General features: G+C 38.0%; 1 protein-coding gene across 1 annotated transcript in view; it reads right to left on the bottom strand.

Annotated features, from left to right (window-relative positions):
- ARHGAP29 (Rho GTPase activating protein 29) overlaps window positions 1-16,456 on the bottom strand; it is a 46,420-nt gene that overhangs the window by 17,171 nt on the left and 12,793 nt on the right. The window contains exons 2-4 of the mRNA XM_062497107.1: window positions 8,259-8,402; window positions 475-571; window positions 35-107 (exon numbers count right to left, since the gene is read on the bottom strand). Coding sequence (XP_062353091.1) covers window positions 35-107; window positions 475-571; window positions 8,259-8,402 — 314 coding nt within the window. The remainder of the gene's footprint in view (window positions 1-34; window positions 108-474; window positions 572-8,258; window positions 8,403-16,456) is intronic.

Below are 16,456 nucleotides of genomic sequence, written 5' to 3'. Positions count from 1 at the left end.
CATTTTACACTCCAAGAGAACGCGTTTAGCCTACCCGACTTCTCCGAGATACAGGAAGTCCCAATGACGAGCCATTGTCTACATCTCCCATAAGGAAGTCTGAAACACTGCCAGAAAAACAAAGAATTGTCTTACTTCATTACTTTACCTCACCAAGTAATTCTGTAGTACTGAATTCAGGAATTCATATAGTGTTACTAAATCCTTTAAAAGTTCTGCAAACCATTTTTGGTAGTCATATTTTCTGAAATTTCGTAGGTTTCCTTATTAAGAAGGAAAAAAAAGACAAAAACCCCAAACTGTAAAATTGTTCTAAATTTAAAAGCTTAATTTAAAATTTAATTGTTCTAAATTTAAATTACTTTATCAGAAAATAGTTGTCCAAAAGAAAACTAAAGCTTTTGTTATTGTTGTGTCTTAATTTGATTCGGCTCCATTGAGTTCTTTAAGAACTCCTTCTGGATTCCAACTTACACGTTTCCAAAGGTGAATGCCAATGTTTCAATGGAAGAAAATATTTCACTGAAGAGTTCTCTCTTGTTTTCTTCATTAACTTCTTTGAAGTTCACCGCTTAAAAGAAAAAAAAAAAAGGGGGGGGGGGTGAGAGGTGGTATCAATTAAGCAAGCTTACCAGGCCTAGAGACAAATTTTATACACAAAGTCTCCTACAGAACATGCAATATTATGCTTTACTGAATAACTGAAAAAACATAGTTTTAAAGAAGATTAGTAAGAAAGTAAACACTAAAGAAGAAAGATTAACACGATCCAGATGCTTCCCACAATGAAATCAGATTACTCCTGCACTTCCTGTGTCTTCCCACTTAAGGAGCAGCTTTGTGTGGAAATGTCGGTAACGCATGGACAACAAAAACAGACATTTAGCAACTAGAGTCAAGTCACACAGCAGCAGCACCACCACAAAGCAGCTCACAAATGCAGTCAGACATTAGAAAAGCTGTTTCTTCTCTGAGTAGAAATTTCAGAATTCCAAACAGGAGCAGTACTTTGTTGAGGTGCCCCCTCAACCAAATGCATTCCAGAACACAGCATTTATGACTTGAGTACAGGCAAGCAGAATTCTATCAAAAGGTGATGTCCACTGCAAAACCCTTCAATTATTAGCTCCACAATCTGGCAAAAGCTCTCAGTTTTGTCTGTTAAAATTAGGGAAGAAACTCAGTATAACTACTGGTGGTCCCAAATAGGAAGAAGAGTGTTGTTAGACAAACTAGATGGTTTAAAGTGGTGATCAAGTACTTAACCACTCAACACAGCCTTTAGCACACTTCCATGACAAGCTGGAATAATGAGACAAGATGAATGATTCATCCAGAGTTTCTATTAACCAACTGCTCAACAAGAAGAGGGAGGGAGAAAGGACAAGACAAAAAGCATGACCATTTTTGTCTGTTTTCAACTGAACTCCTTAATCAATGGTGACTGGGAGATTTTTGTGTAGAAAAGCTGCATACATTCCTTTAACCTGAAACTGTATCCTCTGGAGGGAAGTTTTTCTCAGTGTTACATTGTGAGAAATGACAACTTCACTTAGTATTTTTTTTAAGGTTTCTTTTTTTTTAAAAACAATGCAATAGTCTTACTTCTCTAGATGTTTAAGTCACACATACTTACATCTATTTCAGAGATACTGCAATGACACACAGGTACTCAACCCATATCACTTTTTGCAAAATCTAACGAGGCTAATTTGTCGTCCTTACATTTCAAGTACAAATAGAATACAATGACTTGTAGAAGTAGAAAAATTAATGTTTAAATGTTGCCCATTCTATACAAATTTTCTCAGCAAATTAACAGGCTTTAATCTTAAAAAGTATTCAAACTTCCTGCCAGGTGCCTAAATACTAATGGGTAACAAACAAAGAAAGTACAGTAATCTGCTCCCCCATTAGACTTCCTTAGTGAAAGGAAAAGTTTTTAACCAGTGGAGTAACACAGTTAAATCCACTCCTTTTTACACAGTATGTCAACAGACCTGACCAACATTTTATAACAATGGATTTCTATACAAAGCCATTACAGAAAATACATATTCTTCTCATGGGCTATTTTTACAATTATTTGCAGATACAAAATAATGCAATAAGCCTACAGCAAGAAACAATTATCGCATATTACAATAATATTATCAGTCTCTGTTGACACAGATCACTACTAAATTACAGCTTCTCCTACCTCTTTGTTCGGCTACAATTTGTAATTACACAAAAAAAATACCTCTGGCACCTTTGTTTGAAATGAGATTCAATAAAGTCCACAGATTTTTTTAATAGCTTTGTAAATAGCAGTGGATTTTTTTTTAATTCAGGTTAGTTGAAAACCTCATCTTTCCAGAAATAGTGTTATGCAAAAGTCTAAATTTTGCATTCCAAATCATTAAGCAACAACAATCACAATGAGACCTATTGATTACCAGTCCCCTAATAACTGGAAAAATCATTTAAGAGCTGGCAAGAAATGCAAACTGCTTCAAAATTAGAAGGAATTAGCAAAAATTTTCTATGCATTCAAAGCACTTACCACAGAAATATTTGTATATCCATTAGCCACAGTGTCTTCAGAGACAGAGCACTTCTTCCACTTAGTTAACAAGACATTAATAGAAAGAGCCTTTCCCTAAAGAAATGCCGTCTGTTTCACTCTGCCTTCCTGTTCCAGGAAGAGTTTTGTTAAGCTTTGCACTTTATATGCCAGAGAAATCCTTTCTTTTCAGGATCCATGACAAAAGGAATAACAAGTCTCAATTTTTTTCAGATTTACTTCTTTTCACTTCTCCCAAAACAGGTTAGTTTATCTCTTAGTAATTTGGTAGAATACCACCAGCTTTTTTTCTAGCCTACCACTGCTGGAATGCTGATGTACTTAACGTCAACTTTAAACCACGCACTCTCTTTCCCCAGGACATCCTGACTGCACACAATAGCTACTGACAACAATGAACTATAGTAATCTTGCCCTGTCTGGAAATGACAGCTATCTATCTATAGTTCTACAGATTTCAAAGCAAGTATACAACTAGACAACTCTTAGAAGCAAGATTTCAGGTGACATATAATGAACTTCAAAAAATCATACAGCAGTGACACATTAAAATCCAAATCCAGTACCAGAAATGCAAGCCTAGATTGCAGTGGATCTCTATTTCCAAAGCTGTCGTCAAAATGAGGTGGGTTTGGCAATATCATAAAAATGCTGCTGTATGCTGCAGTTTCAGCTCTTGGGTCATGCCATCAAAACCTTTTTTGAATCAAGCACAGACCAGGCTGGGGAACCCAAAACAGCCATGAAGGTTTTGGACGCGAGAATCCCAGAAGCTGAAGCATTGCCTGAGGACATTTGAACAATGCTGCTAAAATGATGAAGACTGACAGCTGTCAAGACCAAAGGGCAACCAGGACTTTAAAAGGTGATTGATTGTTCCCAGTGAACTCACACACAGAGCCCAATGGGACGCAGCCATGCTGGAGTCTGCACAAGTTCACTTGCTGCCTCAACCCTGCTCCCCATACACACATGCAGGACTGACAGGCAGTCTGCAGAGCCTGGAAAAGCTCACAGAATTTGCTCTTTGCAGGTCAGTTTTCTCATACACGACAGATATATATGGCAACATAACGCATTTTTTTAGACAAGAATACATCCTCAATCCATGATTTACTAGCTGACTAATAAGAAGTAAGCAACCGGCTGACTTCTTGGAACTTTGCACCTTTGCAACCAATTTTATCTTTAAACTCACAAAAATGCTTTCAAAAACCTTTCAGAACTATTTCCAAAACAAAACAACCACCCAAGCAAACAAAAAACCCAACAAAGACCAAAAGACCGCTCCCACTCTGAAAACAAAGACTTGTAATACTTCTTGTTATTACCTCTGTTCTTCAAAAACATGTAAAATAAATGGGGAGAAGAACATAAGTGAAGGGCAATACGTGGAGATTGGAAAGAAACAGAAGACTATTTCTGTATCCTACAGATCAACAGGCAGTCCAAGCCCCACTGTTCTACTTTTAGCTCTTAGTGCCATATAATTTCACCAGCCTGTACTCAGTACCAGGTTCAGCAGCCTCCTCAATTTGAGCTGGATGCAATCAAGACAATTTCAAGGAACTGTTTCCTACTCCTTCCATAATGAATTTTGCTCTGAATGTATATCACAGATACAACAAAACTGAAATTACTTCATCTTATTTGTGGTATTTCTTCTTGATCTAGAACTACTACCAAAAAAAAAAACAAAACCAAAAACAAAACAAACCCTATGCCTAAATAGAAAACTTCTACAAGACAAGTGCAATTTTCAGCTTTACCAGGAATCAGTGTTCATTCTAGTGATTAAGTCAAAGGGCAAAAGAAGAGTACAAACTTTAATTCAGCACGGGATCAGGAGAACCATGTACTCTGGGACCATCAACTATTTAAAGGCATTGAGTGGAAAAATAACAATTATAAATATGATGCTGTGCCAGGATGGGAAGCGACTTAAAGAAACAGGAGTCTAAACAGGTTCCGAGCAAAATGCTTCAATAAGTCTCAATTCTTCCAGGTCAAGTGAGGTGTTATTTAGAAGTCATTTTTCATGAAGCACTCAAGTAGGCATGTATAAGCAGAGCCCAAAGAGACCCAGTGAGGCTCGTCACAACCAAGATATAATCAGAGAAATCACATGTGTCAAGTCCCACTCTTCTCACCACCATTTTCCCTCAACCTCAGTCCAAAATAGTGCAAATCTGACAAGTCCATGCTGCCAAGCATAATTATCTGTAGCAAGACTCGTATGACATGTTGCAGCTAGTTTTAACTTCAATCTGTCTAAAAGGAAAAGCATTGAACTTCCAAAGCAGACCAGGGGCACATTTGTATCATTCCCATTGAAGGCACCGAAAAATGGCCAAGAAGCTTAAAAGAGGGTCACAGGCACTCTAATTTTTGTTAGCCTTCGAAATATTCACACTCTCAGTGATCTAAAGTCAGGTAGTCTATCTGCACTGGACATCATGCTTAAAGCACAGCGCAACTTGTCATAGTTATGGGAACACTTCACAAGGCACTAAGACTTCAAGAGTCACTAAGGTTCCAACGTTACTGTAACTGATCTAATGAAGAGCAAAAGGCATGTGTTTGTTATAATAGCAGTATGTCCCCATGTGAAGTTCCAAAGAAAAACTGGATTTGAAACTCTGACATTATGCAAAGACTCAAAAACCAGGAGGTGGAATCACATGTAAATCCCAGCTTATTTCTATTTCATCTTCTCCTAAATAAACATCAGAATTTTTCCATGCCAGGTTAATTTTCTTCCTAGTCATAAATCCAACTACAGAGTGCTTCCAATATCTTTTTATAGTTCTGTCCTCCAATGACAAGAAACAGATGAGTCACATGAACTTTTCATAATGTCACATTAACAAAGACAGGGAAGCCAGAGGAAAAAGGATACTGGATATGTTCTACCAGCTCCTCACATTCTTGTAGCTTCCTGTTTATTCAAAAGCTGCATTACCTCTGGTGAAATAACCACAGCTGAAAACCTGTGAATGCATGTGTTACACACAGGTCAAAGTAAGCAAATCTGAGGTCTGACATGCTTACGATCACCACAATGTGCCGTATTTTTATTTCCGCTTTCTCAGCACCAGCTGTCACACACTTCAGTTTGAATATAAACTTGGAGCAGTTATGATCCCCAGAAAAAGAACAGCTGTAAAAACCAAACAGGTGCTAAAGGCAAACCGCCTTCACATTTACCAGATTATGTTGGGGAGAGATAGTCTGTAGGCTTTGCCCTTCACAGAGAAGTAGCACTGAAGTACCAGTCAAAGTCCTGAAGTCTTCAATCTCCCCACTTCCGTCTCCAGAAGCATGACAAATGCAATATGTGTCTGAGCAAACACTGATAGGCATTACCAAAATCTTTGCATCAAAGTACTTGTTTGTATCAATGGCTATAAATATTGAGGCAGTACTGACTGAGACCATCTTTAACGTGATCTAGAGTTCCCCTTCCTTGCATTTGCGTGGCCAGGTCACACAGTCTGGATCACAGAAAAGACAAAGACTATTTACCACAGAGCAAATTTCTATTCACTTCAGCTAAAGGATTACAGAATGGGTTGGAAGGGATCTTAAAGCTTATGTAACTCCACCCCCCTGCCATAGGCAGGGACATCTTCCACTAGACCGGGTTGTTCAAAGCCCCATCCAACCAGGCCTTGAACACTGCCAGGAATGAGGCATCCGCAGCTTCTCTGGGCAACCTGTTCCAGTGTCTCATCACCCTCACAGTAAAGCATTTCTTCTGTGCATCTAAGCTGAACTCATAAAAACAGAAACAGAAGCATATAAGGAAAAGTACAAAACAAAAAAACATCTGCCCAGAGTTCAACCTGCTATCATCTGTTGTATGACAGAACACTACGCACCAAGAAGAGAAAAAAAGTATGGCATCAAATTCAGAAGGCTGCAGTACTCTGGAGAAATGAATGATGTAATTCAACAAAGCACTTAATTTTCCACTTCTGAAGTAAAAGGGCAGGAGAGAGAACAAATAAATCTAGATCTAGAAAACCGGGTCAGCACTAGAACTGTAGAAAGTGACCTTGGAGTCATCATGGACTTTTAAAGTGTACAGAAAAACCTGAAAGAAAGGTTCCAACATAACCAACATAGTTATGGACTTAACAGCTTTACACTCAAGACAAGGAAAATTATTTTACTACTTTACGTTTTGAACTCTCACAGTACAGACTGATTAATATGCACATCAAGAACAATATTAATAAACAATGTAGTCCAGGGAGAATAGATGATATTGCAATGGTTTTTGAAACATAATTTAGCAAAGGCTGATATGATGATTTACTTGCAAGCCTTAGGTCACTCTTCCTCAGCATTTCTTAAATTAAAGAACAGCTGAACATTGTCCTGTCACCACTGAAATTCGGGTGGAGTAGAGGACACAGTCATCTTACCATAGCATTTATGCATGGAAACAGCTTGTCTAAGGTGGAAGAATTATGTTCACTAAACAATTAACACGTTTGCTAAACACTGACTACCACTGTATGTGTGTACTTAACTCTGCCCACGATCAACAACCAAACAGCACCGCAAGGGATACTCTGTGTTTCTGCTGTATTGTACAAACCTCTAAACCAAGTTCAGAGGTTAATAGTCCTATCCCACGATCATTTGAAATACCAGGTACAGAACTATAGGAAACTATGTGTAACACAAAGAAAACGTGAAGTAGTCTGCTAGTACCTGCCAAGATCAACAGGCAAAACTGTATATCAATAGGAAGGATCCATAAGAAGCTTGGAAGAATCCAATATATAGGAATCAGGAAACTGAACACATTAGCATTTTAACTGATATTCTCACTTTACTGAATCAACAATACATTTCAGACATACTAAGATAAATAGGAAACAAGAAGGAAGGCCTAGATAAAGAAGAAAAACTAAACTATGTGTCTCTGAAGGAAGATATCCTACATGATTTAATGCAGGCAAGAGGTAGATTTAACCCCACTCAAAGCTGGTTCCACAGTAATATACCAGATTCCAGAGTAGGAAGAGCTGCAGTCAAAGGTTACACAGAGAAGGAACAGTTTCTGGTGCACCTAAGGGTTCACTATTTGCATTTGTCTGGCATGCCAAGAACTGCAGTAGCAAAGATCAACAACAGAAAGCATTAACTTGTCCGTAACACTCAATGCTATTGATACATTCATTGACACATGGCTATGATCCATTTGTGGAATTTGTAACTGTTCAACTATTCAAATTTGGATTGCTCAGAGATTTCTTCACCTGATATAGATACTATAACATCCCTACAGATTCACAGAATTAGGAAAAAATTCCTGGCAAGTCTCAAAGTGGATAAATGCCAGGTTTATTACTCTATGATACTGAGGTAAAGAAAAGCTTAAAATCAAAGGCTTGTGCTTTTAGAATTCAATGTGAATTTGCACTTAGCTTCCTATAAGCAGAATTTTACATCAATGACATAACAAGCTCAGTATTTAATATTATTAATTAATACTAATACTTAAAATTACTCTTCACTTAGGGAAGGCATTTTTTAAAAACAAGAATTAAAGTATTATTCCTAAAAAGCCCACTTTTTTTTTTCAGTATATGTAGAATTCCATCTATAACTCCAAGCCAGAGTCAACCAAGTCACTAATTACAATTTTCCATGAATATGAAAGGTAGTAATTCCTTACCTTTTACTTTTGCAATAACTGTTCCTGCAGCACTAAGAATGTCAACTGAATTTAGAGTCTGATGTTTGTTTATCACTGCTTTTAAAACACGTAGCAACTCCCCCAGGCGTTCATGTACTACTTGATGCAAGCCATCATGATTTTCTGAAAAAAGGAGAAACTATGTTAAAACAGTGAATTAACACCCAATCACATTACAAACAACTTTGATGGTATTCAGCTGCATGGAATTCTAGGCCATATTGAAGCTAAGCCTACTCAGAATAAAGAAATTGTTAAAAATACAGAGTTACAGTAGCAGCTGCCAGTAATGGTAAACTTGCAATATTGTTCATCATTTACACAGACTTATTTCTTACAAAAAGTCAAGCAAATATACTTTTAAAAAAAGGGGGGATGAGATGGTAGGAATTCTACACCAAGACCTGAAGGCTTCTAAATTAAACCATCCTCTTTTTCTCATGCCATTTCATCAACCACTATTTTGATAATTACATATATGAAAAAAGGTATCAACAAAAGCAGATTCTGACTGTTCGTTAAGTAATTCTTCACCTGATACAAATTCAACACCATTTATGTATGTTTATAAATTAAAACTTGTGGCAGATGTTGGCTAGTTTTTAATTAAAGTATCAGCAAAATCTTAAGCATCTTTAGTATGTAAGCCCAGATCTACAAAGGTCTGTCCTGAAGCATATCAGTCCTGGTAAGTAAGTTGAACATCTAAATTAGGCCAAATCAGAAAAATTCTCAAACATACACTCCAAGATGGTGATGCTCTTTCTATCACATGCCTCTTGCTATGCGCCTCTAAATCCCAACCCCATTTTTTTTTTTAATACTTCTTGTTGCATCCAAAGCACAGGTTAAACCACAATTTGTTCTGTTACAGAAGAGGTGCTGGTTCATGGAATTAAAAGTTTCTCATGCACTAGAGTGCTGCGTTGCAGGTTGTGGTAAAAAGCTTTCAAATTCAGGAAAGTCTAGCTTATGAAAAAGAAAAAGAGGATCTAATACAAGCTGACTCACTTCCCCACAGAGCTGGGCAATTCTGTGTTGTCTGTGGCCACGACAACAAACAGGTCAATACAGACAATTTCAGTACAGTGCAAATTGATCCAGTATTGCTCAGAGAATAGTTTCAACTCAGAGCCATTTTTCTGTGACAAGACATTATATTTAGGCTAGAGGCACCTAATTTTTTCTGAGTAATCCACATAGTACAACATGACACATCAGGACAGGTGTGCAGGTGGGGGGGGCTACACACAGATTTTATATGTTACCATCAGGTACTATAGCAAGTCACCTAAGGACAACTGTGCTTCAGGCTTTATTCCCCTACATGCCACATATCAGATTTTTTTTTCCAATTCAGACCAGCTTATACGTTGTCAAAGGAAAAAAAAAACTCAACTCAGGAAGTATACTATAATAAAAACTACCTACCATTCACAGGCACTTTTCCTGCTGGAAGGGACAAGGAAGCTCTACCTGTAACAGGACACATTCTGGGAAAATCCATCTTACACAGCAGTAAATCAGAAAAGTTCTAAGTAACTTGTTAAAAAGCCCCACTTGTGGCTTTATCTTAACTTACACCTACATATAATTAACTGACTCAAGCACAGCTAAGGCAAAAAAATGTCAAAAGCCTGGTACTGAACATGGCCATGATTCAGTGCATCCACCTTAGCAGCACAGGCTGTTTATGACAAACACACATTGATGTAAAGGCATACTGTAGCTCAGAGTTCAGGACTTAATGGGGAAAGCAATCCAGCCTTGAAGCAGTTCCCAAGAAAGCAACAATAATGGAAGCTGCAACCTTGGATAAGCAATGACTTACAGGGGATATGAAAGAAGATTAGAAAATTTTAAAAGGCATGAATATACCAGATAGAATCAATTGCTTCTCTATGTCTTTCAATTCTGTGTAACACACCTCAGATGATTAAAGTGAGGAAGAAGGAGCTTAAAAACAGAAAAGGGTGATTCTTCACGTAAGAGACCTGTGGAATTTCTTGCCAAAACACAACATTGACACAAGAAGTTTACAGGGAAACAAGGAGAAATGGGTAAGTTAAGTTTCCCTGTGAGTTACTGATGAGTCAATAAATGCCTTGGCAGGTCTGGCCAAGAGCTCTGGCCCATGCCTTGCACAGCCGTTGGGTGCTGCTGCTCAGAGCCCAGACCAGACTGGCTGCTTTCTGCACTCCAGTTCCCCAGCACCCACGACTGGTGCACCACAGCTGCTCCTACACACAAAACAAAACATAACTGCTGCCTCTGAATTAACTTAATTCCTTTTGAACCTGCTTTCCCAACTTTTCATTCAACTACTCCACACTTTGTTCTACTGAACTACATTGTTCTAAATGAATGTAACTTGCAACAGCTCAAGAATTCCACTAGGCAAAAACAGTTCAGAGCATATGACTAACCTCTCATCTTTACTTTTCTCTAGCTATTCAGTTTTGGCACTCATCAGAGATCAGACAATGGGTTAGGCACAGCTTTAGCCTAAGCCAGTATAACCATTGCCACCTCCTAACGCACTGAAAAGCTTTATAGCTGTTAAAATGAAAAAACAAATAATTTTAATGGTCCCTTCAGGTTTTAATCCACAATTTGTACTCCACAAATACAAGAATAAATGCTGTTGGGAGTACCAGGCATTTCCAGGCAAAGGCAGTGATGAAAATGACAAACAGCAAAGTTGTACTGATGCCCATAAACTCAAAGTGGATCGGAAAACACAGAAAATATATCTTAAAATTATAGTAACTTTTATCTTCAGGAATTAGGATATTAATAGTTAGAGGTAATTCAAATTAGCTCATTAAGAAATATGTCTAGTGCTTGACTTGAGTTTTGAAATTCTTATGAAGGTAGTCCTTGGAGTTCATCTCTTCTTACAGACCTCCAGAGGTAGACAAATATTCCACAATCTTTCACCAGAACTAATTATTTTTATTGGCAGGGATGGGATCAGCCACCTCTGTCTAACCAGGATACATGCAGCCTCACATGAAGAGCATGAATATTGTGGTCAATGGACTAGAGATGGTCAGCACAGGGGCACCATTTGACCAGAGCTGCATCTCTTGCCTAGTCAAGATGATGATGGTGTCCCTGCCTTCTAATGCAGAGATGCTCACTTGTGTCTGGAGAGAAGAGTTCCTAATCATGTGATCACAACACCCATATCCTATAGCCAGATCCTTTTGGCAACATGTTGAGTAGGCTTTTGGACCCTGAGCAAACAGGGGAGGGGAAACAAAGCCATAAAGCAGTCCAACCAATCTACAGATTATTGTCAGTTTGAGAGTACTCAGGAAGGAATATAATACAGACATAAATCAAACAGCAGGATTTATTCTGGGGACTTCAGTGTAACTCACAACTACAGACTTGTCATTACAAGTCAAAAAAGTCTCTTAGGGTTCCTTACATGTTAGGTGAAGATAGAAAGCAACACCCCTCCAAAGACTAATCAAAGCAAAACTGATCCCAAAATGCCATTTCTTACTATTACAATTTGGTAATGTATTGTGCCAGAACAATAGAGTTGGGGGAAAAGCAAAGTAAGTGAGAAGGGGGAAAATTAAAGAAAAATCTTGAAGCAAACACAAGCCTCTTCAAGTCTACAACAGAAGTAACAAGCTTCAAAGGGAAATGCTAGTGGAAAACAACCACTGAGTTGAACTAAATGTTTATCATACCATCCAGGAGAACACTATCACTAAAATAATGCACTCAAGCAGGAGATTACTTATTTGTACTCTCAAAAGCAAAGGTCTGGCTACACCCAACTGAGATTTCTTTGTATTCCATCACTGTATCATTTGTTTACAAAGTATCTGAAACATTGTTTGTGTGCCTCCAGAAGACAAAAAGTCTGTGACAAATGGTGCTTGGGGAAAGGCAGGGACAGAAGTCATCAGGAACCACAACAGCACTGCATTCACAATAAGTGAGACCAAACAGACACTAAACCAGAGGCTTCTTGTTCAGGACAGATTTAGAAAACTCAGGTAGCAAAACAGTGTAAATATGTCAGATCAACAGAAACACAGTTTTAATGGTAAGAAGTCTGAAAATGGCTGAGATCAAAACAACGTTTGAGTAAATACAGTGAAAGGAATGCACAAGGAAATGTGTCTCCAGTGAGTTCCTGCAGCAATTTAATATAAATGAAGCACTCAAAAAAAATTACTTTAGTTTTTCTTCTGTCCCTTGTATTGCTGTACACATTCATTGATGCACACGAAGTCAGCAGGAAATTGTCCATCAATGGATGCCATATTGTTTTAAAGCCTCTCTCAAGCTTAATAACATGAAATGCAAAATTCAAGAAGTCTAAAGCCATGACTGTCAGTGATCCTGCAACACTTAAAGGCCCTCTCTGGGCACTTGAGTTCAGCTGTTCACTCAAGTGACCAGTTTCCTGCAATCTCTGGGAGGAATGAGTCAGCCCCCTACCTCTCAAAAGGAGAAAACCATCTCTTAAAACTGAAAAGGGGGGGAAAAAAGGCTTGGATAGATCTTAGTAGCCTATCTGAAAATCTTCTTTCACTGGGGTTGAACTGTCATTTACAAGAGCTGAAAACAAGCTCTTCCCAAATGAAAGCATACTCTGTAGGAGAAGTAGAAAAAGAAGAACAGGGTGTAAGAGCATGTATTCAAAGCTGACAAGTCCAATATACAAGAATGACAGTACAAAGCAGCTGGAAAGTCTGTTTGCCAAGCCATCTCAGTAGCACACTATTGTCATTGGCATCCCAGTCCTCAATGGATTTGGTCACCACATTTTATAACCACTCACACATCTTCAACATAAAAGCATAATCTACCTATTTTCAAATTTTACATAGTTCTCAAAGGGAAGCCTTTGTTTAGTAAATTACTAAGCAGTAATGTCCTTACAGCTATGGATTCTATTCACACAAAACAAAATCAAATTTGCTCATCAAGCCTGTCAGCACCAGTCATCCTCCCTGCCAAGTCAGGGCTGGTCACAATACATGCAGTCAGGAAAGGCACTGCTGTGTCAGTTCGCTGGCATTCTTTTGTCTGACCTGATTTATTATTGGCCCAAACACTTCTGAAGTTGTTTTTGTCAACAAGCGTTTGCCAGGATAAGTTTAAATAGAGAAACAGTCTTTCCCCCACTATACTGCCCTTCAGACCCATAAAAGAGATGTACATGCAATTCTACTTACTGCTTCTCCACCTAGAATATTAAGGCCTTTTAACAGCAGCAGACACTCTCTCTACTACCCAATTTCCACCAGTCCCAAAAGAAGGGAAACCACTAATACAACTATTGCTTTGCTGTGGCTAAAAGTTTGTTTAGAACTGAAACTGGTCTCACTACAGAAAGACAAGGTAGCAGTCCAGATAAAACAACTGAAAAGTAACACATCCCTGCAAAATTTTTTGAGTCAGAATACATGTGAGACTGCCATAGCAGATATTCTCACTCACAACACGTAATAATGTCCAGCTTTCCATCAGGAGCTTTTTACAATTAGAAAGATGTGATTACTTTTGTCATGCATTCAGTTTTCAAGAACATTACACAATGTGAACAACACGCCATGCATACTCTCCACAGCCACAAGTTTATACAAACAGACCAGCCTCTTCAGACTGGGGGGAAATCTACATAAACTCACCTCACTTGTCAAAATCTTACTATAAAAACAAGAGAACTTGGATTTTTGCACAAGTATTTTCTCTATCTACCTTCATAAACACACTACGCCTTCACTAAGATCTATAGAGAACTCACTCTGGACATTTCCAGTAGAACAAATGCAACTGATGAGATCCCCTAAATGCCAACTGTAGCCATCACCCTCACTATAGGTCCAGTCCTCATTTTAAGAGTTCCCTTTGTAAATCTGTTCTCCTGGGATCAGCTGAAGTGCATGTACTTCACCTCCTCTTCAAATGAAATGTCATAATCTGAATTCCAACTTTAAGCACCATTTCACATCTTCTCCATAAATCCTGATCTCTTTCAGGATGAATGAGCCAGACAAAATAAGTCTTGCAGGATCATGGTGAGAACAAGCTGGGAAGCAATTTCCCCAATATCTGGATCCAGAACTTTTTATTAAAGTTTCACCTTATAGAATGCAAAGACTCAGCATCTCATCACTTCCAATCTTGGAAGGATTCAGAAAAAAGAGGCTTGTGTAACCAACATTTCAATATGCAAGAACAATATCCTGGCTAAGAGACCATTCACTCTTATTAACTAAAAAAATCTCATTTTGGCCTTTAGGTAAATTACATCCTGTTTCTATTACATTATATAGAAGGATTACATGGGATCACTAGTTACGCCACCTAGGGCAAGGGACTAAAAATCAGCATTGGAATGAAACTGATGCAAAGTAAAACATATTTAATCTAAAATCACACTATTATCATCTTCAGCTATGTCCATACTGCATACTAGGACACTGTCAGCACTCAGGTCTGAACCTGATCCAGACTATGAGACTTCCCAGTGAGCATCACAGATTAGGCAAAACAATCACACAACAATGAACTGTGTGGAAATCACCTAATTCCTACATCTGCACTTTGGCAAACAGTCCCAGATTAAACCATCATTTTGTTTTTGCCCTTCTATCTCTCTGTCAGCCCCATTCTAACATGATTAACAGCCTGGCATATTTGTCTGATTTAACAGAGTTCACTATCACATTCAAAAGACCACAAGAATCAAACACAGTGCAAAAATGTTTTACATTGACTGTGGTTTGACCATAGCAAAGCTATCTATGTCCTCTATGTCCCTGCTATCTGGTCTACTGTCACAGCAGCTTTTTTTTTTTTTAAGCAGTAAACATACGAGTTAAACATGATTTTCATTGATTGATGGATATAAAATGAACAAAACTTTTTCCTTCAATGGTGGTAGAGATATTTACTGGTGATCACAGTTCTGGAGTGATGAGAGAGCAACAGTCTTAGCTATCATATTTCTTCCTTTATTTGGCTATGTGCTGTAGATGTAAGGAAGGAAACATTTTAAACCACTGAAAAACTCAATTTCTACAAGAATTCATTCCTGCAAAATCGCTAGCAAGACTGGAAGCTGCAAAAGGGCCTGGTGAAGTTATCACCTTCCTACCCTGTGCACAGTGCAGAATAAGAAGCTACCTATCCATCTCTCTATCAAGAAACTTACTACTTGAGGCTTCCAAATTAGCAAGAGAGCCAGTTCCAGCCTTTTTGCTCATCAGTATCATGGCAACCCCTGTCGTCATGACATCATTAAAACACACCACACTAAATTCAGTCTTCAGCAACACATACTCCAACCAATGCTCCAATTACATTACATTGCAGCAGAAATTTACAATTTATGGAAAAAAATTTAACAATTATTGTGATGGGGAAAATCCAGGGATGTGTGAAGTTTGATTAGGAATGAGAAAAACAAAGAATTAAAAATAGTAACCCAAACCCCTACGTTTGAAATAAAAACATTAGAGTTTAGTAAGGGATTTTTATGAGAAGAGCAATATACTGACCCACTTCAGTGAGAATGCATTGAGACTTCCTGCAAACAGCTCACTGAATACATTATTGAAAGTAGCACTGTTTGATTTCAGTTATTCCACACAAATGCTTTTGTAATACAAGAAACCATTTAACATTTGGAAAGTCAATTGTCTATTTACTGTTAAAGTACTAACTTTATTCTTAAAGTCAAGTTGCACAAATTTAGGTTAAAATAAAAAAGCACCTGCTACTTACCTTTTCTTTTAAATTTTAAGGGTGATAGTTCTGTCTTTACTTTTTCGAGTAAGCATTGTTAATATGCAAGCTTACAATTTTTGCAGAAAAAATATCCCTGGACAGAACATAAAACTATCCCCAGTAAGTTAATCCTTCCAGTTTAAGTTTCCCAGTATGATGACTTTTTTATGTATCACAAATGCCCAAACAACCCTTCCAGATTTGTCATTTGCTATCAGGGACTGGCTAAAATACAGCAATCTCTCCATTTAGATTCAACCACTAACCATGCTGATTAGCCTCTGATGTGAACTTGAGCTGTGGTGTTTTTTTGTTTTTTATTAAATTGGGCAAACATTCCTACCCATTTTAATTATGGACCAATTCTGTACCTGTGAAGCCAAAACATTTGTAAGAAGTCCTTCTTGACT

The sequence above is a fragment of the Cinclus cinclus genome, chromosome 8 (genome assembly GCF_963662255.1).
Source record: "Cinclus cinclus chromosome 8, bCinCin1.1, whole genome shotgun sequence".
Lineage (NCBI taxonomy): Eukaryota > Metazoa > Chordata > Aves > Passeriformes > Cinclidae > Cinclus > Cinclus cinclus.
This window is presented reverse-complemented; position numbering and strand designations above follow the sequence as displayed.